Source organism: Ciconia boyciana, chromosome 3 (genome assembly GCF_034638445.1).
Source record: "Ciconia boyciana chromosome 3, ASM3463844v1, whole genome shotgun sequence".
Taxonomy (NCBI): domain Eukaryota; kingdom Metazoa; phylum Chordata; class Aves; order Ciconiiformes; family Ciconiidae; genus Ciconia; species Ciconia boyciana.
In genome coordinates, this window is record NC_132936.1 from 69,081,270 (window position 1) to 69,106,706 (window position 25,437).

At 38.9% G+C, this 25,437-nt stretch overlaps 2 protein-coding genes across 8 annotated transcripts in view; one reads left to right on the forward strand and one right to left on the reverse strand.

Moving 5' to 3' along the window:
- Positions 1-16,760, forward strand: part of SERAC1 (serine active site containing 1) — a 28,856-nt gene extending 12,096 nt beyond the window's left edge. For 4 of the 5 annotated variants that reach the window (XM_072856035.1, XM_072856034.1, XM_072856031.1 and 1 more), the window contains 9 exons: positions 1,287-1,400; positions 3,068-3,230; positions 6,123-6,273; positions 7,097-7,238; positions 8,057-8,157; positions 10,922-11,019; positions 11,603-11,785; positions 12,271-12,414; positions 14,315-16,760. In XM_072856035.1, the coding sequence (XP_072712136.1) occupies positions 1,287-1,400; positions 3,068-3,230; positions 6,123-6,273; positions 7,097-7,238; positions 8,057-8,157; positions 10,922-11,019; positions 11,603-11,785; positions 12,271-12,414; positions 14,315-14,481 (1,263 nt within the window). In that variant the 3' untranslated portion in view covers positions 14,482-16,760. The remainder of the gene's footprint in view (positions 1-1,286; positions 1,401-3,067; positions 3,231-6,122; positions 6,274-7,096; positions 7,239-8,056; positions 8,158-10,921; positions 11,020-11,602; positions 11,786-12,270; positions 12,415-14,314) is intronic. The other variant, XM_072856033.1, reaches the window with a different exon arrangement.
- Positions 16,761-21,129: 4,369 nt separating this feature from the next.
- Positions 21,130-25,437, reverse strand: part of SYNJ2 (synaptojanin 2) — a 68,374-nt gene continuing 64,066 nt past the window's right edge. For all 3 annotated transcript variants that reach the window (XM_072856029.1, XM_072856028.1, XM_072856030.1), the window contains exons 26-27: positions 24,245-24,447; positions 21,130-22,306 (exon numbers count right to left, since the gene is read on the reverse strand). In XM_072856029.1, coding sequence (XP_072712130.1) covers positions 21,515-22,306; positions 24,245-24,447 — 995 coding nt within the window. In that variant the 3' untranslated portion in view covers positions 21,130-21,514. The remainder of the gene's footprint in view (positions 22,307-24,244; positions 24,448-25,437) is intronic.

The window sequence follows — 25,437 nt, forward strand, 5'->3', positions numbered from 1 at the left end:
ACAGAGACTTTGTGACTGTACAACATAAGTAAAATCTCTTCTATGTACTGTCTGTCTGCTTGAAAGCTTGTTTATCTTTCCCAGCTGAACTAGTTGGTCTAGTGAAAGATTATATCTTTACTTACAAGCTTTCCCATAAAGCAGATATTTCAGCATTTTGTCCAGAACATTTCCTTCCCCTTACAGTGCTCATAAAATGATTTTTTCGTATTTCATCTTACCGTTGTTTGAGTGTTCTTTCACTGCTGAGATGATTGAACCTCTGTTAAGTCTTGCTAACAAACTGATAAGTTGTTAGCATACCTTAAATAGTAAACTCTGTTCTATCACATGGAAATGCCTCCCTGTAACAGGTCACTGTTGCCAAAACCAGAACTGGAATAGTCTAGTGGTCTATTTGGATGCGGAAAGTAGGAATTCTTCAACTCTGTGTGTCCAACTACTTCCTAAGTGGCTTTAGAAATGTCATTTAAAGTACAGTTATTGCTTAAAAATAATAATTGTAATGCCAGTGTCATCCACTATCTCTTGTGCATTTTATTTTTTTATTAAAAAGTTGTGACTTTTAAAATTGTTGATTATTATTTTTCGTAAGATACAATAATAAAAATGACTGTCATATTTTAATAATGATGCCTGACAGGCTTTGTTTAGAGATTTCAGAGTGCAATAACTCTTTACTTCCTATGACACAATTATGTGTAATATTTTTACACTATGACTCCTTTATTATTTTCACAGCCAGAGCTCTTGCTACACAAGGAGCTTTGGTAAGACACCACACATGGAGGCACTTTGATAATCACACTGTTCTAGAAAACCATTCTTTATTGAGGTTATGCTGGTCTTCCTACTGCCTGTTTGAGAGAGACTGGTCTTCAGAGACTATGCTAAGTGCTGAAGACCTTTTTTCCTCCTCTTCTCATTTTTGCAACTGTGGTAGTCTAGATGCAGTCTGATTCTTGCTTTTTTATGCTTAAGCAAATGGTCTTAAAAGAAGACATTCATTAACAAAATGAAAATCGTACATTTTCCCCCTTTATGTTTTGAAGTTAATAGACTATGGAGACTACTGACTGAAAATCTATTTAATATTTTCAGTTAAAAATAGGTATTTTTATGGTGTACTGTTGTGTAATTTGTACATTTTTGAAAAATGCATGCGTGCTGTGCACTCTTTATAGCAATTTCTATACATCATTACACACTTAACGTTTTAGTTTAGAAATGCTTATTTTATGTAGCCATTTGGAATATGGTATAATTTTTACTGATTCTCATTTCAGGGAGGCTTATGGTGTTTTGGAGGAAATGGACTTCCATATTGTGAGACATTGAGTAAAATCCCTTCAGAGACAGTGGAACTCTTTTGCTTGCAGGCTTTAGTACAGCATTCTAAGGTAATTTGTCCTTTAAACTGTAACTGAAAAGCTGCATTTATAAGCACTCCTTTCTAATGCTGTCTCGTATATTGGGAAGGAGTTGCCACTTCCTTGTCTCCTACCCCTCACCCCTTCTGTAAGGATGTTCAGACAACTGATACTGATGTGAATTGGAAGGCAGCATGAACAAACTCATTTTTTCTCGTGGGAAGTGTATGTAAGTTCTGTTATTGTTTCTAATTAGCTTGTATAAGTTCCCCTGTAGTATACCTGTATATATCTTTCAAGAAGTAAAAGGGCAGCTCTGACACAGAAAGGCAGGAGAGAATGCCTGAAGTCCAGACTGCTTCAACAAGTCTTTTCTGTGTAGGGCTACTTCCCACTGGCACTCAAAGTCATTGGAAAGAGATATCATGAGGAAACAGTGTTTCCACTCTGCAGCTTCTCAGTAAGCAAGATACTGATGATGTGAAATTCTCAGTGCAAAGTGTGTGTGGATTTGTGTCAGTTGTTGTACATCAGTTCAGAAAGCTTACCAGTGGTCTCTTCTTATGGCTCTTAATCCAACTCTAGTGCCAGGTTTCCAGAAAGCAAAGTAGCCTCATGAATTCACTCTAATCAGAAGCCAGAAAGGAATGCAAACCTTGGCTATTCAGAAATGTCCCTCCTTTAAGCGTCACTGCCTTTGGGCAGAATATTGCACAGCATGCAGCTAATACAGTGCATTCCCAGGACCAGTCTGTTCTTTGCAGACACAGGTGAAGAGTATGGAAGATTTTGTGTAACAACGATTCTTCTTGATTCCTATTGCTGCACTCTTCAGTGTGCACTTAATTGTTCAGAAGCCTAGAACACTGAGAAACAGCGTTGAGAATACCAAATCATTATTGGTAGTAGGTACGGATAAAGTGCAGTTTGCCAGTATTCCTTTCACATCTTCCATACGCATAGAAATTTGGACTTAGTCTAGAATTCATTATATTCCAGATTTTCAGTTTTAAAAAGTTGTGACTGTACTCATTCCAAATGTGTGTCTTTGTTGAAAGCCACAGACTTGAGGACATCAGCAGTTCCATAACTACCACACATGTTTAAGCACTATAGACAACATGTTCAAGTCATAAGCATTTGGCCAGTATCAGTAGTTGACACGACAACTAATTAGTGCCTATTCATCTGCTTAGACTATAATCTGTTGTTGCCCTTAAGATCAATAATGATAGCAGTACTATTTGGAGTGTAGAAATACCTTTGCATTTCAAAGAGAAGGGATTATAATGATTGCAGTTTAGGTGGTGAACAGGAAGACAAGTAGCTCTGGTTGAGATAGTGCTTTAACAAATGCAGACAATTGTCCTGTTCAGATTCTGGAACTTTAGTTGAAATTTGATCACGCCAAGTGGAGAGCAATCTCATCTCCCTCGGATGTGGATGAGAGTAGAGTGATGGTACTTAGCATCTTTCAGGTTGTCAATCCATAGAAATCATGCATTTAGCATATTAAAATATTTACTTCCTCTTCAACTATGGCATAATAAATTCTAGATGAATAAGAATTTCTATGTAATAAAGGCTCTGCATCATTATTGGCTCCTTAAAATTCCCTAATTTGTAATTAACAGCATCTCAAAGAACCATTTGTAGAACATCTACTTACTGTCATTGTATTTACTGTATAATGGTAGGTTTCTTCTCACTGTGATAAAATTGAAGCTAAAGGAGGCCTTCAGCTACTACAGAGGATATACCAGCTACGCAAAGATTCAGCAAAAATACAAAGGAACATAATTCGCATTATTGGAAATATGGCTTTGGATGAACGTCTTCATTCATCCATAGTACGTGCAGGTAAAAGGAAAGCAAGTGCAAGCAATCTGAATGTCAGATTTCTATTCTAAAATTTTCAGAATCTAAAATTTCTATTCTAAAATTTTGGATTCAGTGCTTTTGTAAAATGCAACAGACCATGGCAGTGGTGTTTTTTTTATATTTGGGGGGCGGGGGGAGGTGTCATTGTTGGGGGTTTTAATACAAAAAATATAGACAGTTTAGATGGTGTTGATTAAAAACTCCTGTATGCTGTCTAGCCAATATATGTCAGTGCTACAGAAGTCTGATGGATGGTGAAAATTTGGACTTGGTTGATGTTCAGTTCACATTACTGGCAAAAATCTTGAGTTTCCTACTCTTACAGATCACCTACCTGGTAGATTAATTTTTTTTTCTTGATTCTGTTTTATTCTCGTAAAGGAACAGACCAGCTTGCAGTCCTTACCTTCTGGAATAAAATGAAACATGCCTTCCCGCCCTCCCTTGTTTCGTGTTAGGCTAGTAACTTCTGCTAAGCTTTGCTTATATGCCCCTTTTTTAATACCCCCTAAATATCACAGTGAAATTATTCCTTTAGTTTCTGTACCAAATAAATAATTCCCAGTGTTTTATTAGGAAAGAAATAAAAAGAAAAATAGAAAATATCAATATGCCCTTGCATATGTCTGAGCTGGTGTCTGCCTCTTAAACACAGTATGCAATTTTAATCTCTCTGTTGCCAAAAGGAGAAATAGCAAAGGCACAGGGAAAGACTGTGACGGTGATTAAAAATTTGGAATGGCTGTGGTAGGAAGAACAAATAACTAGACTAAGACACTTAGTATGAAAAAAGCGACTGAAGGAGAATATGATGGAGATTTATAAAATCCTCACTGGCGTAGAGAAGGCAAAGAGTGAACGGGCATCTGCTGTTTCTCATAACGTGAGACCAAAGGTTCTTGTACATTAAATTATGAAGAGGCAGAACAAATAAATTTTTTTTTTTCTATACAGTGCATGACCAAACTAAAACTTGCCACAAAACATTGTGATTGTTGAAGACTTACAAAGCTTCAAAAAGTGATTAGACAAATTCATGGAAAGAAAAATCCATAAAGCTCTACACACAGAAGCCAAGTTGATTGCACAAAACTGAGAGGATATAGTGGAGAATCAGCACTATATATACTTGCCCTTTTATGGCTCTATTCTTTTATTATTCCGCAACTTCCATTACTGCTCACTTTTGGAGAAAGACAGCTGGACTACAAAGGCCTTTATCTGAGCTCTAGCACCGTTTTACATTCTTATGATGACTGTTAAAACCATACATGTAGAGGAAGAGATTGTAACAGAAGAGTCAGCAGCTCCCTGGGGCAGAGCTCTCAGTACAAATGGAATTTTAGACAGTGAACCAGACTCCAGAGATGAGCAGTTGGATACTGCTGGTCAAGAGTTGATAAGACTTCTCTTTTGTTGTGGGATAATGCATAAGAAGAAAGAACCCCTAAGGCTCTTTTGCTTTGCAAAAACTGCTGGCACAGGAAGAAGAAGAAAAGCAATGATGCACTGTGTGGTAGCTGTGATGGGGTATCTGGGGGCAGAAGGATTCTGAACACTATTTTTGACCCTTCATCTTGGCTCATTTAAGAGAAATGCAAAACCAGAGACCTTGCTAGCTTTAAGCAGACTAGCTTGGCAGTCTTTCATTGTATTTGGAGAACTGAAAATAGATTTTAGCTATTGTTCTTCTTAAGCAGAACTTGCACAGTGGTCAACATCTATTCTGCTTAGAAATGTAATTTAAATACGTAATTCTTAAAAAAAGTACTTTTTTGACAGTTCTCAAAGGTACTTGCATTTAAACAAAACTCACATGTCAATTCATTCTTTTCCTAATTCCACAGTGAACTAACTATCTTGAATTAGCAACATACTGGCTACCTTAATAACAACATACTGTGCATGATTTTGAAACAGTGCTCATTAAGTAAACTATTTATTTTTCAAATCAGCTTCCATTTGAAAACCTCTCTTCAAAGTCTTTCCCAGGCTTTATTTATGAACTTGACTTTAATGTAATTGTCATTTATAGACCACTCTTGCTAGCAGCAACAAGATTTATCAGGATTTTAAAGAAATATAAAATCCTGTGTGTATAAAATCCTGTGTCTGTGTGTGTATAAAAGATAGTCCTTTGCATTTCTCAGGAGTCTATGAACATCCCCATCCATGTCTAAGAAACTATATTTTACATCTTAGTTAAAGTATTATAAAGTGTCTGTTTTTTCTTGAGGTAGCTATGACTTAAAATGTTATTGAGGAATGTATTCAAAGGTTTCCTTCATTAATTCTCTTATGTTTCTTAGGTATTAATGGTATACTATTTTTAGAATAGCGAGGACATTTTAATTCCTTGAACAGTTTTTCACACACTGGATTTTAACATTAGAAAGGGTTGTACTCTCACAGCAAGCATCTATTTTTCCACCTGCCATTATTCCTGTGGGTTGTTTTCTATGTCTGTCTTATGCTTTAAGCTTCATTTTCTCTCTGGGACATTTCTTTTCTCTGTCTTTCTTGCATTTTACCTGCAAAAAGGGGCTTGAGATCTGTTCTCTCTCTGACAGCTGCACTGACCTACTGATACACTTTATTTTTCTTCTGAGAAGGGGTTCTCCTTGAGCTCTAAGCAGTAAAATACATTGCCTCTTCACCACTCTGGATTTTTGCATTTTGGAGATTCCACTTATCTAGCATTGGCTTTCCTGCGGTAAAGAGAGTGGATTGAAATAATTTGGTTTGATGTTACCATTCTTAAGTTTTAACATCTATTTTCACAAGTGTACTTTGAAGGATGATGTTTCTGAATTCTTTTGTTTGGATGATGTTTCTAAGTAGTTAACCTGCCACTTTATTTTTTCATTGTAGGTTGGGTTTCTGTACTTGCTGAAGTAATGAAGTCCCCACATGTCATTCAGTCTTCTCATGCGTCCAGAGCTTTGGCTAATCTAGACAGGGACACAGTAAAAGAAAAGTATCCAGATGGTGTTTATGTCTTGCATCCACAATATCGTAGCAGGTAAAGCAGAAGGAGATATTGTACATGCTGTACTTTGAGTTACTTGTTATACTGTTCAGGTACAAAACTTTGGAAGAGTTGACATCAGAGTGCCACAGTGCTCATGTCACCTGCTCCTCCTATTCTTTGGTAGGCTGAGAAGACTGAATTTAGATTCTCAAACAGGAGAACAACAGAAGTGATGAGAGCAGTCCGTAGCCATGAAAGGAGTATTATTGTACTGCATGGAAAAATCCAAACACAAACCATGAGATGAATTACTGCTTTGCATGCGTTGCAACCACTTAACCTTTGCACTGGCTGTCTTGGGATACAGTGCCTTGTAATTATTCTGTTAGCAGCAGCACATGTTGGCCTAAGATGCAGTAAATTTACAGCTTCAGCTTCTTTTAATAGTGATTGTATATCTGGGACTGAAGCAATCTCCACCGTGGTATGTCACTTAGTAACAACTATTCCCTGAGTCACCGGCGTTAGTCAGGTTACAGTGAAGATCTAATTTGATGATAAAGCTAGAACTATCAAGCTGCATTAACAGTAGCTGGAGAGAATGGTGTTTTTCATTATAGAAAAATATGACTTGTGAGGTAGGTACTTTCCATACCTCTTTTTATCTCTCTCTCTTCTGGGTGGATCCCTGTTTTTTGTCTTGATCTGAGTATCTTCTTTGAAAGATCATGAAATGTTGTCCATAAGATATGAAATCACATATAGTGTTAAAAATAGCATTTTGGCATCCCTTAGGTTAAAAGTTCTGTGTAAATTTGATTTGCTAAAATAATATGTACCATGCATGTCATAAAAATTCCTTTTTCTCTATCAGTCAGCCCATCAGAGCAGACATCCTTTTTGTTCATGGTCTTTTGGGAGCAGCATTTAAAACCTGGCGACAGCAAGACATTGACCGGTGTTTGGATAAAAAGGCTTCAGAAGGGGAAGAGGACTATAGTCAGTGCTGGCCAAAGGTAAAAAGACAATAACATTTTCACATGTGGCTGCTGTTTTCTCAGTAATGAGAGCTGTCCAGAGGATCTAGAATTATCTGTCTAGCAGTTGTCTATTTTTTAATCAAATGACTTGTAATCTTTTCTACAAGTAGCGCTTTCCAAGTTCCTGATATATTTTTGTTAGCAAGCTGAAATTTTGAACAGGTTTTTCTTGCAAAGGAAAATCCCTGCTAAGTTTAATGCTCTCACCGTCATTCTCCTGCTAGTGAAAGAGGAGGCAATGGCTGCTTTCCTCATGCTCGCTCGCTCTCTTTTTTTTTTTTTTGATGGAATGTTATTGCTGAGAAAAAGATACATAAAATTACATTTTAAATTAAGTATCCTTTCTTACATAGGTGTTTGAGTACCTCAGTTTTTGCAGATTGCTACTTAAATATTGTTGGTAAATAAGTAATTACTGCTTCAAGCAACTCACATTGGTATAACCACCGAAGTATCTCTGTAAAATTTAAAACTGATCAGTCCTGTTGGTAATCTTAGTAATTCTTGTTTCACCCAGGAGAGGGAGCCAGGAATGCACGAGTTAGTAATCCATCTCCATCCTTTACCTACTTGGTGGCTGGGGAACAGGCTAGAGTTATCTCTTTCATTAAGACTAATGAAAGAATAATAGTCTTAGGTGTAGGATGTATTTGAGGATTAACTGAAGAGCAGAAATCTTGCTTTATATTGTCCCCATAGTAGCATCTTTGCTCCATTGCTGATAAATTGCTTGCAAGAGTTTGTTAAGTACTTCAATTATAAGCTCCTTTTGGTTTCGCTTTTCTTTAATTTAGACATGGCTGGCTTCAGACTGTCCTGCCCTTAGAATCATATCTGTGGAATATGACACCCATTTGAGTGACTGGAAAGCAAAATGTCCTGTTGAGGCTCACAGGTAACAAATGTGGTGTCCGCAGTTTGGAGCGGGGACAGGAGGGAGACCTGTAAAGCTGATCCTTGGGATCACCTAGTGTGAAACAGTGAATTTAACTTCTCCTGTTGCATTTGAAAATCAAGTTTGGAAAAACATTAGGTACAGTCATAGTATGCTTGCGCTTTTTAGCCTCCTGGATAACTACTTGTGGCAACTTGCTAAATTCTTACAGTCTGTTCTGCTTTATATTTAGGGGAGACACTGAATTGTGCTATTAGTTGATGTAAACATAACATCAATTTTATATCTTAAGTGGAATATTTCTTAAAGTGACTCAACAATGCTTCATAAGCACAGCAAAAAAATCACTGTACTATGACTTGATACTCATGATAAAATGAAGCATATAATTTTATTCAAGGAGTGTTAATCCCTGGAAAGAGATTCATATAAGTCTTTGGTAGATAAAATACTTCAACTGTATCTGGTTTGGTCAGATAGTGTAATTGCCCTTGTCAGAGGAATTATGCTTTTACTGACCATGAACCAGGCAGGTCAGAGGGAGATGCTGCCTCCAAACATGTTCCTTCTAAAAAATAAAAACACTTTGAGCCTGTAAAGGTTATTTGGCTTGAATGGATTTTAGGCTTAGTAATTGAGTTCAGTGATTTTTAAATCAGATCCTAATCTGAGTCTTTCAAACACTTATGCAGATACTTAAGCATGTAACTAGTACTGTAGATTCAACTTCTGTACTTCAGTGAAGGCATGGGCACGACTGCTCACAGGTTAAGAGTCTGAAAACTGATTATGTTTTGTGTAGGGGTGAAAAAAAATTCAGCATGTGTATAATAGACTGGGAACTTGGTACTTGTTCATTCCCTCCTCCCTATGGATATATGAAGGATCAATGCAGTTATTGCATTAAAGAAAGCATGTAAGCAGGAACAAAATAAGGAAGACATGGCTGTTAATATGTCTATTTGAAATTAGACAGAACAATGACAGCAAAAAACATGTAGGTGGTTACCTCTACAAGGTCCAAAGAAGACTGGACCTTGTAGAGGGACCTTGTACTTCCCAGAGAAGGGGAGCCTTCTTTGGATGTATGGATGTACCCATCCAAAGAAGGGCAACAGAGCTGGTGAAGGGTCTAGAGCACAAGTCTTATGAGGAGCGGCTGAGGGAACTGGGGTTGTTTAGCCTGGAGAAGAGGAGGCTCTGCTCTCTACACCTACCTGAAAGGAGGTTGTAGCGGGGTGGGTGTCGGTCTCTTTTCCCAAGTAACAAGTGATAGGATGAGAGGAAATGGCCTCAAATTGCACTAGGGGAGTTTTAGATTGGATATTAGGAAAAATTTCTTCATGGAAAGGGTTGTCAAGCCTTAGAACAGGCTGCCCAGGGAAGTGGTGGAGTCACCATCCCTGGAGACATGTAGATGTGGTGCTTAGGGACATGGTGTAGTGGTGGACTTGGCAGTGCTAGGTTTACAGTTGGACTCAATGATATTAAGGGTCTTTTCCAACCTAAATGATTGTGTGATTCCAAGAGAACCTTTTTCCTGCGTCCATCTGGAGTAAGTACAATGGAAGAAAATTTGAAAAAGACATAAACATAGATTTCTTTATTTATTGTAAGATAATGTCTTTTTCATTACAAAATGGAAAATTATATTACCTGCTATTTATGGTCACCCAAGCATCGTATTTGATTATTTTATAACTTGATATGGTTAATAAAAAATGAAAGATATTGAAGATATTTTTAACGAGCAGGAACAAAGATGTAGCAGTAGAATCACAACCTTATGATTGCTCTAAGTGTATAGGCTCATTCACTGTTTCAAAAGTGAATTTTTACATCTCTCAGATATCCTAAAGCCTATTGTTCAGCTGAAAAGACACATTTGAGTATCCTTTTCATATGTGTTATAAAAGCAATTTCTAGTGAGAATGCTGAGAACCAATAGAGATGAAGTGAATTACTTTGCACAGTGGTTGCCCCAATATCCTGATGTTTTCATTATCCAAGGGTCTTCTGTGTTTGATTCTTGTTACACTGCAAGGAGTAACAATGTTGTGCTTTCAAGCTTGGATTGGGAATTGGCATTGGTTTTGTTTTGGTTGTACCACAGATTCATTTTCAACCTCTAACATGTAGCTTATCCTTTCCAGAGTTCAGTCGCTTCATTTATAAAGTGGAGATTATTGTGTTTTTATACTATTCCAGTACAAAGCATTTGGAGATTATTGTCTGGAAAGTATCACAGACGTTATCTGTGATTTTTTTAATCTATTGGTTGATCATGCACTTAGTTATTAAATTCCTGTACATTGCTCCACATTTTGAGCATTGTTTAGCAAAGTACATTTTTGTCATACATTAGGTATATTCCTGTTTCAGGGGATAAAATTCATTATGCATTGATGATGCTTTCATAAAATGAAAACATAATTTTGTTACAATGTGTAAATGAAACTATCTAAAACTCCATAAAGATATTTGCTGAACTAAAGCTAAAGGAAATGAGTGGTGAGTGAAATTGGAATAAAACTTTCTAGCAAGATCAAGAAACTGAGTTTAGCTCAATTCCTGTTATCCTTGTGAAGCCAACCTTACAAAAGTTTTTGGCATTTTTCAATGTAGCAACAATAATTAAGCAATTAATGGTTTATGTATCTTAATTCACTTTCATAAATGTGCAGCACTGAAAATTCATTCTGTTTTAACATTGCCTTTTAACCTATCATGCTTCACCATGCTTGTGTTTGTTTTGTCTTTGCAGGAAGTCTATTGCTTACAGGAGCAATGAGCTTCTTGACAAGCTCAGAGCTGCTGGGATTGGAGACAGACCTCTGGTGTGGGTATCACATAGCATGGGTGGTAAGCACATTTCCTGTTTGATATAAAGTATTTATTTGCTTATGAAGTATTATATTTTGGAATAAGCTGTTAACCAAATTCAGTCTGAAATGCAATTATTCAGAATAGTTTATCTAAAGAATTTGCAAAGACCTAAAAATGGAAAATAGATTTCTACTTTCTTAATGCATTATATTCAATAGCATATTCATTTTGAAAGGGTTTTTATTGCTGTTTGTTTTTACTGTGTTGATTTAAAACCACAAAAGAGTTGAAATTCATGTAAATGGGAATCCAGAGGCAAAATTTTCTCCATGATCAGGCATATAGTAAATGTCATTAGCAACACTTAAAGCAAACAAAAATTGGATTTGCATCAACACTTAAAGCAAACTAAAATTGGATTTGCATCATTCAATAACATTTTATTTTAATGCCTCCTCAGGTTTGGTTTGTTTTTTTTCAACTTAATCTTACATATTTGGCAAACTAAGGACTAATCAACTGAGGCAAGAATATGGTTAGTTGTTTCACGGATAATATAGCATGATCGTTATTTTCATGGTGGTTTAAATCCCTGCATTAATTCAGTTCCTGTTGCCAGGTCTTCTAGTCAAAAAGATGCTGGTGGATGCTTCCAAGAATCCAGAAATGGATAAAATTGTAAACAACACCAGAGGAATCATATTTTATAGCGTACCTCACCACGGTTCCCAGCTGGCTGAATATTCTATAAATGCCAGATATCTTCTCTTTCCGTCTGTGGAGGTTAAAGAACTCAGCAAGGGTACGCTCACTTTGCTACCATTTAACAGCGGGGATCTATGCTAATCTCTTCATGATGCTTTTTTTTTTTATCATGCTGTCAGAAAAAGCTGGATAAAAACAACAAACCCCCTTTTTATGTTTTGGGTTGTGTGTTGAATTACTGTAAGTAATTCTGAGTAACTGTTTTGTTTGATTGCAGAGGCAAGGCGAAAAAAAAGGAGTAATAACAAGTTTATAGAATAGTAGTTTGGGCCATTTAGCAATGTAATAACTCAACATGTGCTGGACTTCAGACTCCTACCTTCTCAACAAATTCCATGCTATGCAGAAATAAACAATTGTTGCATATGATAGCTGGAAAAAGGGATTGCAAACAAAATGCTACTCCTTTTACTGGAGTATTAATTTTTCCAAAACATCTCTTTAGGAATGCAGTCTTGCTAGACAAATGCTATAATCTTATGTTCAAGGTAACACTGCAAAAATTATGTTGCTCTTTCTCAGATTCTCCTGCCCTTAAAGAGCTGAATGATGACTTCCTGTCTTTTGCCAAAGATAAGAAATTTTCAGTGCTGAGTTTTGCAGAAACCTTACCAACACACATAGGCAGCATGATAAAACTGGATGTTGTACCTCTGGAATCAGCAAGTAAGTCAAATAGCCATTTAATTTATTTAATTTTGTATATATTCATGTAAGCATCGATAATGAGGAAGGATTATAAATGCTGTGGTAGAAAGACCTAGAAAAATACATCTGTTGTGGGGTTTTTCGTTTAAACTTTTGCTGAGTTTAAACTACGGTCTCCCTGCTGAGATCAGAGGCAGCTACATTTATTTTATATCTTAGAAAAGCAATTGTTTGGTTTGATTTTTCTAAATGTGAGTAACACTTGCTTATTGAAAAAAGCAGGGTAGACCCTGGTCTAATGTTACATTGTTGTAGTCCTTGCCATTGTAATTATGAGTAACTGTTTATCCTTGTATAGGTAGGCTGAATAGTGTTTTAGAAGCTCACGCAAATTCCAGCTATTTCCTCCTTTAAAAAATAAGAAAGAAAAGTACTAAACTGCTAATGGAAGGAAAAAGTCACAAAGCTGGTTTTCAGTGTTAAGAATCCTTTATGTTCCATATCTCAGGTACTCACGCAATAGAGTTTGCCTCCTGAAGAGTTCCCTCCATCTTTCTGTCTTTTGTAGGAGAGAAGGGAAAACCAGACAGTTCTTTCTCTTGCTTTGTTTATGGGTGTTCAACTTAGAGAATTGTTTTATGTCTGATATTTTCAGGTTTTCCCTGAGCAAAACCCTCTTCTGCACTGCCCAAGGTACCTTGTAAGGCCTTGAACAGAAACCATTGCTTTGTTGGGTTTTAGATCAGGCTTTCCACCAGCTAAATCCACTAGGTTAAATGCAAGGTTAGTTGCTCTGAAAAAGGCAGACTGCACATCCCTGTTTTCCTGAGTCAACGTTTAGCAGTATTTTTTCAGTATGTCTTCTCAAGAAGTAATTGTTTGCAAAAATGTTGCTGATGCAATTTTATTGGGGAGGACTGAAAAACTGGGCATTCATTTTTTTTATTTAACAAAATAAAATGAAAAAGAGGGCTGGATAACAGAGTGCACAAATAAGCACTGTGCACTTATAATTTTGTAGCATGTTTCTCCTCTTCTAGAGATGACACACAATGCAACATGTGAGCTCTTGAAAGCCTTTAGAGGGTACATGACGGTTCAGTGGCACGCCACTCATTTTGTTCAAAACCCAGGCTGATGAGCAGTACACTCACTGTTTCTTACATGCATGCTTGGGCATGTGAAAGCAAACTTCATCCTGCTCTAGTGTAATTTTACATGGTTAAAGATACAGAGTTCCAAGCAAAATGGAGGATTTCTCAGGAGGTTGAGTGAATAGTTCATAAACTGGAATGTGGCAGTCACAGCATCCTAACTGGAAAATTCACTAGTGGTGATAGCTGTCAGGAAAGAATAAATGCTGTAGTGTGCCCCAAAATCAGTAGCTGAAAATGGAATACTTGTATTCTACAATAAAGCAATGTAAATTTTTCATTTCCCCAGAAATGTGTGTAGTGATTTGTGGCATATTTCAGGTTCATTCTAGTCCTGTTTTTAATCTCCACATCAAAGTATTCTATAAGGAGTATGGGCAGTTAGTGGTGATCAGAATCTGGATACCCTGGATTAAACCCTATCCCTGTTCATGTCAATGCTTAAACTTCAGTCAGGACTTTGCTGTCAGTCAGATGCTGGTAAATGAAGTTTTGATTCTTCAAAGTTGTCTGTATGGAGAAATGTACATTTGTGTATTCCCGATAAAGATAGTAGAACTCTGACCTAATGGTTTACCAGTGTGGGTTTTGTAGCAACGTATAGCTCTGCCTGACTATAACAGTGTGTATTGATGCTTTTAGCACATTAAAAAATACTGAAGACAAAATAGTTAAACTGAAGACAGGAGAAGTTGCTTTTGAGAGAGAAATTGCTAATGCAAGATGTGCCTTTCAGTCTTAGGCGATCTTACGAACTTTGGTAGTTTTTTTCTTCTTCTCCCCCCACCCCCCAGAGTTAGGAATTGGAGACCTTATTCCAGTGGATGTTAATCATCTAAATATTTGTAAGCCAAAGAAGAAGGATGCTTTCCTGTACCAACGTACATTGAAGTTCATTCAGGATGTTTTAGCCCAAGAACTTGGAGACTGAGTTTTTTGCCATCCTTGGCTGCTTATTTCCTCCATTTGCTGTAACACACAGTAAGTTCTTCTCCTAACATTTGTTATGGGATCTGCAGAACTACAAAGATGCTGTCTCAATAGTATCTGCTGCTAAAATAATTTTCAGTACATCTCCAACTTAAGACACATGTCCAACTTATTTCTAGAATATATTCAAAACAAATACAAACTGAAGGCCTATAAACTTACCAAAAAGATGATGTATGTTGGCTTAGTGACCATGATCTGTCAACAAAATGTGTGTAAATTCTCCAGGAATTTGGCTGGGAGGGGATGGGGATTCAGTGGAAGTGAAGTTTCACTTAGTCTACAGATACCCCTCTGGAGCGACACAGCTGGACTATGGAGAGTGCCCAGGATATAGTCTTTTAGCAAAAATAAAAGCTTGCTCTGAAGGTAGATCGTCTCATTAAGGTAAATGTACATCTTGGACTAAAGCCTTATGGAAAGGATTAGAAACAATTAACTAAGGTGGTTATCTGTTGTGTCTAAGGGGAGAAGCAGCATGTGGCTGCCTCAGAGCTTTGGTTTACTGTCCATGTTAAGTAGTCTGACTGGAGCCTGAAGAAATTTGTCCACGTGAATGAAGGTAGCATTTTGGTCTAGTGGCCCAATTACAGGAGTTTTTGTGATTTGCCTTTTCATTTAATAGACCACCCAGATTTGTCAGCAAATATGGTGTCTGTTTTCTGTGTGAGAAAGAGATAGGTTGCTGGGTTGTCTTGCATAGACTACTATAGTTGTTTTAATCTGTTTGTATAAATGAAAACAAAACAAAAGAATTGTTCACCTTGTACATTTCTCTCTTAATCTTAGCAACTTGTGAGATTGCTTTCTTTAGGACAGTGTGCATCTGGTCAGACTCAGGGCAGTTCTGTGCTTGTTCACATGGAAGATATAGAACAGAGGCTTAGCTCTTTTGCTTTACTCTTGGGACACACTGGGAAGATGGTACATTCAAATCCCTGGCTCATGTTACTCATTAGAAACTCTTTCTTTAGCTGATTTAAAGAAGAGCATTGAAAATGCTCAAGTGGAGTAAGACAAATGTAGGCCCTGACAAAAAAGCTGATGCTTAGAGTTTGGAGCTCAGGTAGAGAAGAAGTAAAGCAGGAAAAAATTCAGGTGATCATAAGGTCCCACTGGAAATTCAGAAGATCCCAGATGTTTTGGTTTCTTTTAAGCCCAAGTGTATTTATTGGTGTAGATATAGAGAAAACAGCAGTGTTGTCTTATTTATGTTTGTGTTAAGGGTATTTAACAGTACTAGTGAGAAGTAAGTATTTTTAGAAAAAAAAATGGCAGTGCTTAGCCACTTTTTTAAAGTCTTAAATAGTTTGCAATGTAGTTAAAAGCAGCGTAGTCTAATTGTGGGGTCTCTTTTCTTCCTTTCTTTCCACCCCTAACCCTCTCTGAAAACAAACATAGGCTATGATTAGGCCATACTGCCCTAGCTGACCATTTGTTAAATAAGGCCTGTATTGATGACAGGCTTAAGACATCTCTTAGCATCACTTATGTGAGCTGGATCTAGTATCACTGGCCTTAAAATTATGGCTATGAAAGCTACCAAAGAGGTGGGATGCGCTTTGCAGTTCTGCTTGGTGCAGGCACCAGTGGCCATTGCAGTCCTGCCAGGTCCTGAGGCCACCTCAGCTGTTCCCACTTGAGAGCACCCCAGCCCAGGAGGACACTACATCTGAAAATGCATTTCTGGAAGTTGAGCCTTGACCTGCTGGAGTTACAAAGTAAAATTCATAAGAGTAGTACAGAGAATGTACAGCACTATGCTAGCAAAAAGAGTGTTTTTTCCCCCTAACCGAGATGTAGGTAAGAACACTGCATGGCAGTATCTCAGATAGAAAATGTAACAGAACTGTCATAAGTTCTAAAGAGGTTTATCCTTTTTACACTGTGGTTTAAACTTCAGAGTGTAAATATATTGGAACACTTTGTATTCACAAAGTAGAGGGTATGTGGAATTCATTGTGAATAGACAAGACTTCTAATAACTGAATGCGTGTTTAGCGTGACAAATCTTGTATTGATTTTAATAGACTTCTTTGGCTTACAGGGATTCAGATCAATTACATTACACATTAATCTCAGTAGATGCATCTATGTTTTGTTACTGTAACTGGAACTCTTGAGGCAACTTTCTCCTTTTTGTAACTGTATGTATATATGTGCAACTTTTAAAACCAATATTTTGAGGGGGAGTTGTTGGGTTTGGGGGTGGGGTTTTTTTTTTTTTTTGGAATATAGTAATGAAATGTGTTTTTAAAAATGTACTAGGTGTGCCACAAAATGTATTAAAGGTGAATGATTTGCCAAATGAATGCTCTGGATCATGTTCACTTTTGTTAAAGACCTGCATTATTTTTTAGGGATTGTCTCATGCTGGAAGAACGTAATGTTTACCCTTCATCTTCTGTAAGAGGCGTAGTACTGGGGGGCGCAGCCAGTCATCAGTTTTGCCAAACCCAAGAGTTTTTCAGTCGTGCTTTTAGATTTTGCAGAAGTGCCTCCTAAACCATGCACAGACATTGGTTTGAGGGCCAGAGGGTCTGTTGCGTAGCATTCCCCTTGCGTTTGTGTTTCCCCTGTTGTGTCTGCTTCCCCTTAGAAACGTATGCTTTCGTGCTTCCCTGGTGTCACATTAATTCAGAGCAGTGCCTTTATGTAAATTCTTAGGTCTCAAACTATGCTGTTAATCCCGTCTAGCTGGGAACCCAGCTGCAGATGTGGCTCGCAGGTATGTGTGAATTGTCTGAGAAGATGGTATTTCGTCTGCATCGTGGCATCCAAGACTAAAATAGTAAGACAGGAAGGGAGGGCTAATAGGAATTTGTCAGTCCTCATGCACTTGTTGTCCAGCGCTCTTGTATAGCTGCATTGGTATTTCTAGTAGCAACAGTTGTCAAGTTTTTAATTGCTGTGATTGCAGTAGTGCAAACTGGCTTTCACTGTGATTTGTGCTCCATCAGAGGTGTCGGGCAGAGCAGCTAGCTAGAAAGGAGAAATTTTCCATCTGGTGAAAATGTCAGTGCTGGACAAAAAGGAAAAAGCAAAAATGTGGTTTTGTCAGAGTGGAAATTCTGAACAACGTTTTGGTTTTGCTTCTCTTTCTTTTTGTTTGTTTCCGTGATCAGCCACCTAAAAAAAGCTAAATTGGGTGGTTGCTATACCAAGGAGAACTGCTTACCCACTGCAGACACGAAGGCAGCTGAACAAGCAGGATGCCTGTATCAACTTAAAGCCGCTGTACTTCAGGGTCTTGGGCAGGCTCACATGGTGTTACTTTCTTGCCGAAGTCTCTCACATTAAATAAGCACACAGACGCTTATATACTTGCATCTGGTAAATCACTCATGCCTGGCTTCACAGCCAGTGTCAAAAATTTTAAGATTTCCAAGTGCTGGGTTCACAACATGAAAAATGTCATGGGATAGCCACTCCCTACCACCTGTTATATGGCCCTCAAGACTGATAGCTATCACTGAGAACATTGGTTTTCCATTGATAATGTCCCAGTGAGAATGGGCAGCAGAGCTGAGGACAAAGCTGTGCTGGGGGTTCCCCCGTTGTGGATGTCAGCTAACAACGGTTCAGGTTACTTAGCCTCTTTTCACATTGTGGTGGGGCCCAGCTTAGTCCTGTGTGAGAAGGAAAGAATCGCCACCTCCTGCAGTCTTGAGTTTTCTGTAGTGGTTTCCCAAATGCAGAGCAAGTCTGGCCCTGCTTAGCTTCTCCTGACCATTAGCACCCAGGTCACAAGCACCTGCCTCTGAAAAACACTTGGCTGTGGTGTTGGGCACCAGTGTGGAAGATAATATATTGAGACAGGAGATTCCTCATTCTTTGCTGTAACCTTTTCAGCTGGACTGTCTGTTCTTTTCCCTTGATTTGCTGCAATTGAACAGTATATGCTGTCACTGATAGTATAAACCAGCTAGCTGCAGGGATTCATGCTTTAGTGGGCAGCTTGCCACATACATAGACATAAGATATAATGCTAAAGGCTACATACTTCTCTTATTCAAGGAGAGTAATAAAGCAGATTTTATTTGACTTGTATAAATCCAATTTAATTGGCTTTCCTGCTAACACTTTCATTAACATGTAAATTAGCTGTCCTAGAGCTGTTAATTATCTTTGCAGAAAATGTTGGATATGGTCATATAACGTACTCTTTCTTTTTTACTGCTCTTAATGTTTTATACTGAAATGTGTCCATAAATATTCACTGTATTTTTTTTTTTTTTAAGAGGACGATGAAGAGGCTAAGGCTCTGTGTCATCTTGTAGGGAAACAACTATCTTGCTTCAGCATTATCCACCAGCCTGCTACTACCACATTAAACTGACACTCACGTAAGAAGCTTAGCACTGGGTTTTATTGGTTTGGCCTTTGAAGGTTTTAGGGATTTTTTTAGAGTGTCTGGCAAATGAGGGAGCAGAGGAGGATGGCAGGTGCTCAAAGGCAGCATCCTCTCTTACAGGATGGCTTGTGTTCAAACTTTGGCAGCAGCAGTGAAACAGGTAGGCATTACAAGTAAGAAAATGGCTGAATTCCCAGCTTCCAAGAAGCTGAGAACAAGCCAATTAATTTTTCTATGGGGAAAAAAAACCAAAAACCTCTGAACTTTAATACATCTTTTCTGCAAAAAACATCTGAAAAGAAGAGAGTTTTTTCAGCTTCACCAACTGCTTAAAAATGCTTTCCTTCCTTTAATAATAAAAGGTCTTGATGCATCTCTTAGCAAGTTACCATGACAAGTTGCAATCTGTTTATCACTTTTAACTGCCTGCTTTGAACAAATGGCATCTATAGCGTACAGTCTTACTGCACAGGTAAGGCAAAAGCCTGTGCATCTAGAGGAGAGAACAGACACATTTAGCACCGTGGGTGATCCTTGCCAAAATCTTGGGCTGCTGAGAAGCATGACTGCTGGCTTGCTAATAAATGAGAGAGGACTTCATTGTGAAGATCAGGTCTGCTTTGAGCTGAGCAGCAACACTTCATGAGCCAGCCCACCATGGTAAGTGACTTATAGACGCACCTGAAACACTTGTCCCATAGGCTCTGGTGGAATACTGGGTAAATGTAAGGGAAAAGCAAAGCAGGCACGCAGGAGTACCTGCCTGGAGTTGCTGCAGTGGTGAACAGGGGGTGCTTCCCCTAGCTAGGCTGTCACATTCTGACCATCAAACATGATCATCTTTTAAACCCTTTGTTTGCAGGAGCCTGCACAGAACAGATAATTGCAGTTGCTTCCAGTTAGTCTTACTCTGTAAGACTTATATTGTAAGTAAGTGCCTCCTAGGTATGCTCCCTATACGGATGCAGAGTGCACCTGAGCAACAGCTTTATTTACAGCAGTGCGCATGCTTCTTAAATTTGTCCTCAGTCTTAGATGCAGTTGCCCATGTCTAGTTCCATTTCTTAGCCTTCCCAGCTCATGTTCAGTGATCATGTTGTTTCTTGGGGCTGCCTGGGCTGCTGCAGCACAGCTTTACCACAGCTGCTGAGGTGAATGGGAAACACATGGCAGCTCTGTCCCTGGTACAAAATAAACAGACTGCATAGCTGATGATCAGCAGAACTGCACAGCGAGAGCAGTAGCTCTACACACTTCCACCCCCTACCAGCCCACCAGTTTGGTGTCCAAGTTGAGCTTTACTGTAAGTGGGCAAACTCATTATTAGGCCCATAAGCGACTGTTCCTCTCTGCAGGAGGGTTCTGCCATCCCCAGTTGTGTGCTTGCAGCTTAGTTTCAGGATGTAACAGCCTCTGTTGCGCGTGCATAAACTTAGGTTCTAAGACCAGCTCTTTCCTCATCTGCACTGGGGAAATAAAAGACTGACATGGCATTTTCTTACAAAGAAGCAGAAGGAGAACAGGGATACTACTGAATTATTAAACTGTCTTTAGCGTAAGACATTAATATGCTAATGACCATCATCAGTGGGTCTCAGCTATTCACTGTATTTCCGTAGTATTTGCATTGTATATGATTTGCATTGTATATTATTACAAGCAGACTATAGCATTTCTTTGAAAAGGGACTGTCATTCTCCATGTGCTATTTCATTGTAAAGTATGTTGTTTGGCATTGGCTTGCTGTGGACAAAAACCAGGGTGAGTTTTGGAACTGTGGTAGAAAACCAGCTAGGGATGTCTTTGATCTCACTGTAGGTCACAGCGGTATTTTGAGAGGCTACCCAGTCCTTTTAGAGTAGCTGAGGCATGTTATTACAGTGCCATTAACAGCACAGCACTCAGAAGAGGCCTGCTGTAATACAGGGGTTCACTTGCCTGGTCCAGAGCAAGAACCTGATTCTTGCTGATGCCTGGGCACCACCTCTCATGGTTCTGCTTTACAGCCTCATAGTACACAACTTTCATTTTACTTTCAACACAGGAATGAGTTTAACAAGGTAAGTACTAGGGCCTGCCAGCACTGCAGCTAGTTAGGTCTGTAAGATACTGTCTAAGCCTTGTTTCCACAGAAGAAACTTAGCAGCAGAGCAATACCAGTGTTACTGCTGTAGTTATGCTGGTATATATTCCCCTTTTGGATTAAATTCCAGAATAACTGTAGCAGTCTAACTATTCAAGATAAGGGTGCTTTATTTCAAGTGACAGAAATTGATTAATGTATAAATTTCCCAGGAAAATGTTTTTCGTAACATCTTTTTTCCGTACATCATTACATGTTCTTACATATGATTTGTACCTGAAATGAAATAAAACATCTTAAGATGGATTAATAAAAAGAAATAACTTAGAATATAGAACTTCTCAAACAAGCTGTAGATAATGTTAGGTTGTATATACTCTACACACTTCCCTCCAGGGGCAGTATCTTTATTTTTAAACATGAGAATGAAATGTAGCATGGACAGACAATCTATTTCCTTAAATAAAAATCTTTATGCGAAAGATTTCATTTTGCATCATAATTATGATTTCTATAGGAACTTTAAGGGGACAAATTTTACAATTCTAAATCAGTATTTGTGTTCATCAAGGTATGTTTGTTTTGTTCTAAGACAAGCAGTTTGTTGAACCCTTCTGACAGTGCACTACTGTCTTCGTCATCACTAAATGTAACCCAGTGACTGAAATCTTTCAAGCTGGGGCGTTTTAAATTTTCTGGAGTGTGTGCTGGAGAAGTAGCTGATGCTGCCTGTATGGAAAGAGGGCAGGAAGAATCTGTGTCCACGTCCAAAAGACTGGTGTTCTCTGGAAGGGAGCTGGTATCCGAGAGCTGTGGATGCTGGCCTTCTGGTACCGGAGGGCCCTGAAGGTTAGCCATCAATTCTGCAGCGACTGGTGCCAACTGCTTAGTTGTATTGTTTTCTGGGCTGGCAGAGGACGTAGGAGCTGAGAGAGCAGACTGCGCGGGGACGTTAGTCTGGGAGCAGAACCCAGGATTGTTGTTGTTGGAGTTGAATGTTAACCCACTAAAAAGTGGGTTGTCACCGCTCTGGAGAACTTGCAGATGAAGAGCTGCAGGAGCTGACTTCTTTCTTCGTGGTGGCACCTTTGGGGCAAAGGAAGCATTCGGGGAAGGCAGTGTGCTGGCCTCGGCCATGCTTGCTGAGGGGGGCTGCCTTTCACTGCTCCCCCTGCTCTCCTGAGGCTTCCCAGGTTGTGGTGTTCTGGGCTTAGGAACTGGAGTAATCCTGGTTGGACTAAGAATAGCTCCAGCTTCTAGACAGGGCTCTAGCAAGCCAAAAGGAGACTGTGCTGTCTGTTGGTCAAATTGCTCTTCTGTAGGCATGGCCTGAGCGGGAAAAGAAACAAGAAATTTGAGAACAAAAGGGGTACTTTAAACTCTGAGTACACGTCTAGTGCATTCAGTGCAAGTCTTATTGATGGTGTTACTGAGAAAAGCTGACAGTATTGGAAGAAAAAAAAAGCAGTACAAAGATGAGACTTGACAGCACAGGTTTACACTGTACCTGCTTGGATCTGTTCTGCATCGTGCCTTGGACCAGTGTTCATTGACAGGGTGCTATCTGAGGACAAGGATCCTACAGCCTGTTTGCTCCCTGTATGAGACACACATCTCTCTGACCATCTCTCTCTCATGTTAGGGTTTTGCTCCAGGCCAAACTAACACAGTTCTGAAGAGTTATTTATTTGTTACATCTCTCTGCTGACTAATATTTAAGCAAGAATGCATAGGGAGGGCTAAATTAATGGGGCCATTAGCACATGCCTTTGGGTGTGTTCTGATACATAAGGCTGAAGGACAGTTAGCTACTCACCCAAGAAATGCATTAATGGCTCTGTTGTGTCTCACTGATGCTAGGAACTGAAGCTGAAAGTAAGCTCTCAAAGTACAATCTAGCATATATTCACCATTTAAAAAATATATAAATAACTGGAACCCAGCTCAGTCCAAGAGGGCAAGGGTTGCTTCAGATTTCTCACACTCAGTGTGACTGAATGAAAGCATTTTAATTCTCTGTTACTCCCCCATAGTATTAAAACATAATATACAGGCTTTTTAATGCAGTCAAAATATCCAGTCAATATTTCATGATGGGACATATCCCCTGCCACTTCTGTCTATATGCTGTTGTTAAATTGCCTACATTTGATTGCGTGCTTTTTTAACAATAGAGGTGGATTGGGTAGAGGTTTTCAAGCACACAACTCCCCTCTGAATTCACTCAGGTGGAGGAAGGAGTGGATAGAGTCAATCTGAAATAGATATATTCCTGCAGGAAATTTCATGTAACTAACACCAAAATAGCAGTCCCTCTCAGCACCTTTCAGGAGTGCCCTGGGAACAGCGACAACATAAACAGACCATTCCTTGTTATTGAACGTTTAAGGAAAGGGCACACACTGTGTTGTCTGTTTTTTGGTTGTTTTTTTTTTTTTTTTCCCCCTTTTGTGAATCTGCTAAGTAGAGATTGCACAGAGTCCATGATAGAGAAGGGGTGAATGCCTTTACAAAGGAAGGTAAGGCAGGAGTCCTAACAACTTAGAACAGACCTTCCTAGCAGAGATTCTGTCAAAGGATTAATATAAAAGGTTCTATTTGTCTCCCTCATACTTAAATTGCTTTCACCATTAAATACTCATTTTAGCAGCTCTAGAGGTGAAGAACTATTATCTGCATTGTAGAGACCTCACAGAGAGACAGATTAAAACCCCAACACAGGTTTTAATCTGTTTTTAACCTGTTGTATTTAACCTGTTTAAATACAACAGGTTTGTATTTTTAAGAACCTGAACTCTTGAGTAGAATCCAGAATCCAAAGTGAAAGGCTGAATCCCATTATAAGGTGTGGGAGAAAAGTTAGATGTTTCTGAACAGGACACAGAACAGCATACTGATCAAGAAGCTGCCTCAACTCAGTACAGAGCAGACCACTCATGTGGTCAAAAGTAAACACTGTGATAAAGAAGGGATGAGTCTTAAATCCTGACAAGGTTTAGACAAACCAGAAGAAAAGTAACAAAATCTAAGAGAAAATCTAGAAAAGCTGAATATGGCTGAGTAAGAAACTCAAGGCTCTTTTTTGTTTCTGATCTCCTAAGACATTTTTATGCCTTGGTGACAACACCACACAAAATCACTTTAGTGCCTGCTGGCTAAGAACTTTAAATGACAGGACTTCATACAAATTATTTAATGGTCCATGCCTCTTGCCATCATTCACACTGCATAATGGAGGCTGGATGCATTGCCCTGCAATTATCTTACATTTTCCACCTTGACTCCGGTCCTTTGCAGAGGTACTGGCTTCTTCGTAGTTGGAACTTTGGGTGGTGGGCGATGGGGCACAAGCACTGGTCCTGCCTGCGACCCTTGAAATGATGCTGACTTTGTGATGCTGGGAAGAGGCTCGGGTTTGGTGAACGTTTGGTTTCTAATTGGAGCAGGCTTTACTGCATCTTCCTGTAGTCCTGAAAAGCAAAACCAATTAGTGTCTTGGATTGATCAGAATGTACCTTCAAGATAATTTCTTTCACAATCATGTTTCCCAAAATGTGCACACCTAAAGGGAATGTGCTCAGGCCAGGAAGGTAGGTTTTAGAAATAAACACAGACCTTTGCAATCCTGTCACAATTTGTAAGAGGCAGTTAGGGAAAAACTCCCTTGTCTGAAATAATTTCATGCCAAACAGCAGTGCTGTGCCACCATTTGGCCAAGTGGATAAAACACTGGCTGGGAGTTCAGGAGTACTGGGCTCAAGTCCTGAGTCTCCTTTTGCCCTGGTTTCCTTATCTGGATAATCAAGATAATGATACCGAGTGCGTCTTGTACTTTGGAAGAACTGTAAATGCCAACTGGTGGTACAGCACAAGGGAGTGAAAGTGATGCTGACCAGACAAGTTTCCTTACCAACACTGAGTAGAATGCTTAATGTAAATGTCAAAATTAATGGAGAGTAAATCTGAGTTAAAAAACAAATGTACAGCACTCTCTAAGGAACTAACATCAAGGTGCCTTTATGATATTTCTAATTAAATTGGATTATTCCAAACTGCATTTGCTCTATGTACAAATGAAAAGGGATGTTTTTCTCCTGAGAGCCTTGCAGACTCAGGCAACTATCTCAGAGTCATGCTGCATTCTTTCTCATTGATAGAGCATCAGCAGAAAGCCTGCTTGCAACCCTGGAGGGTATATTCGCACTGCCTAAGTTTCAGTACCTAAGCTAGTTTACTGCTCTGACCTGCCCTTGCAAGAACCTCTCTTCTCCAGGGACTACATAGAGAGCCTGTACACAGAGTAGCCTTTTAGCTTAGCTATTCAAGCTAAAGTGGTGCAAACCTCTGTCTAGGTTACAACTATACTTGCTGTCCAAATGTGAACAGAATCCAAGTTATTTCTCCCATAGCTGTATTTGCTCTCTAGTCCTGCTTGGAATAGCGAGCATTCGCTAAATAGA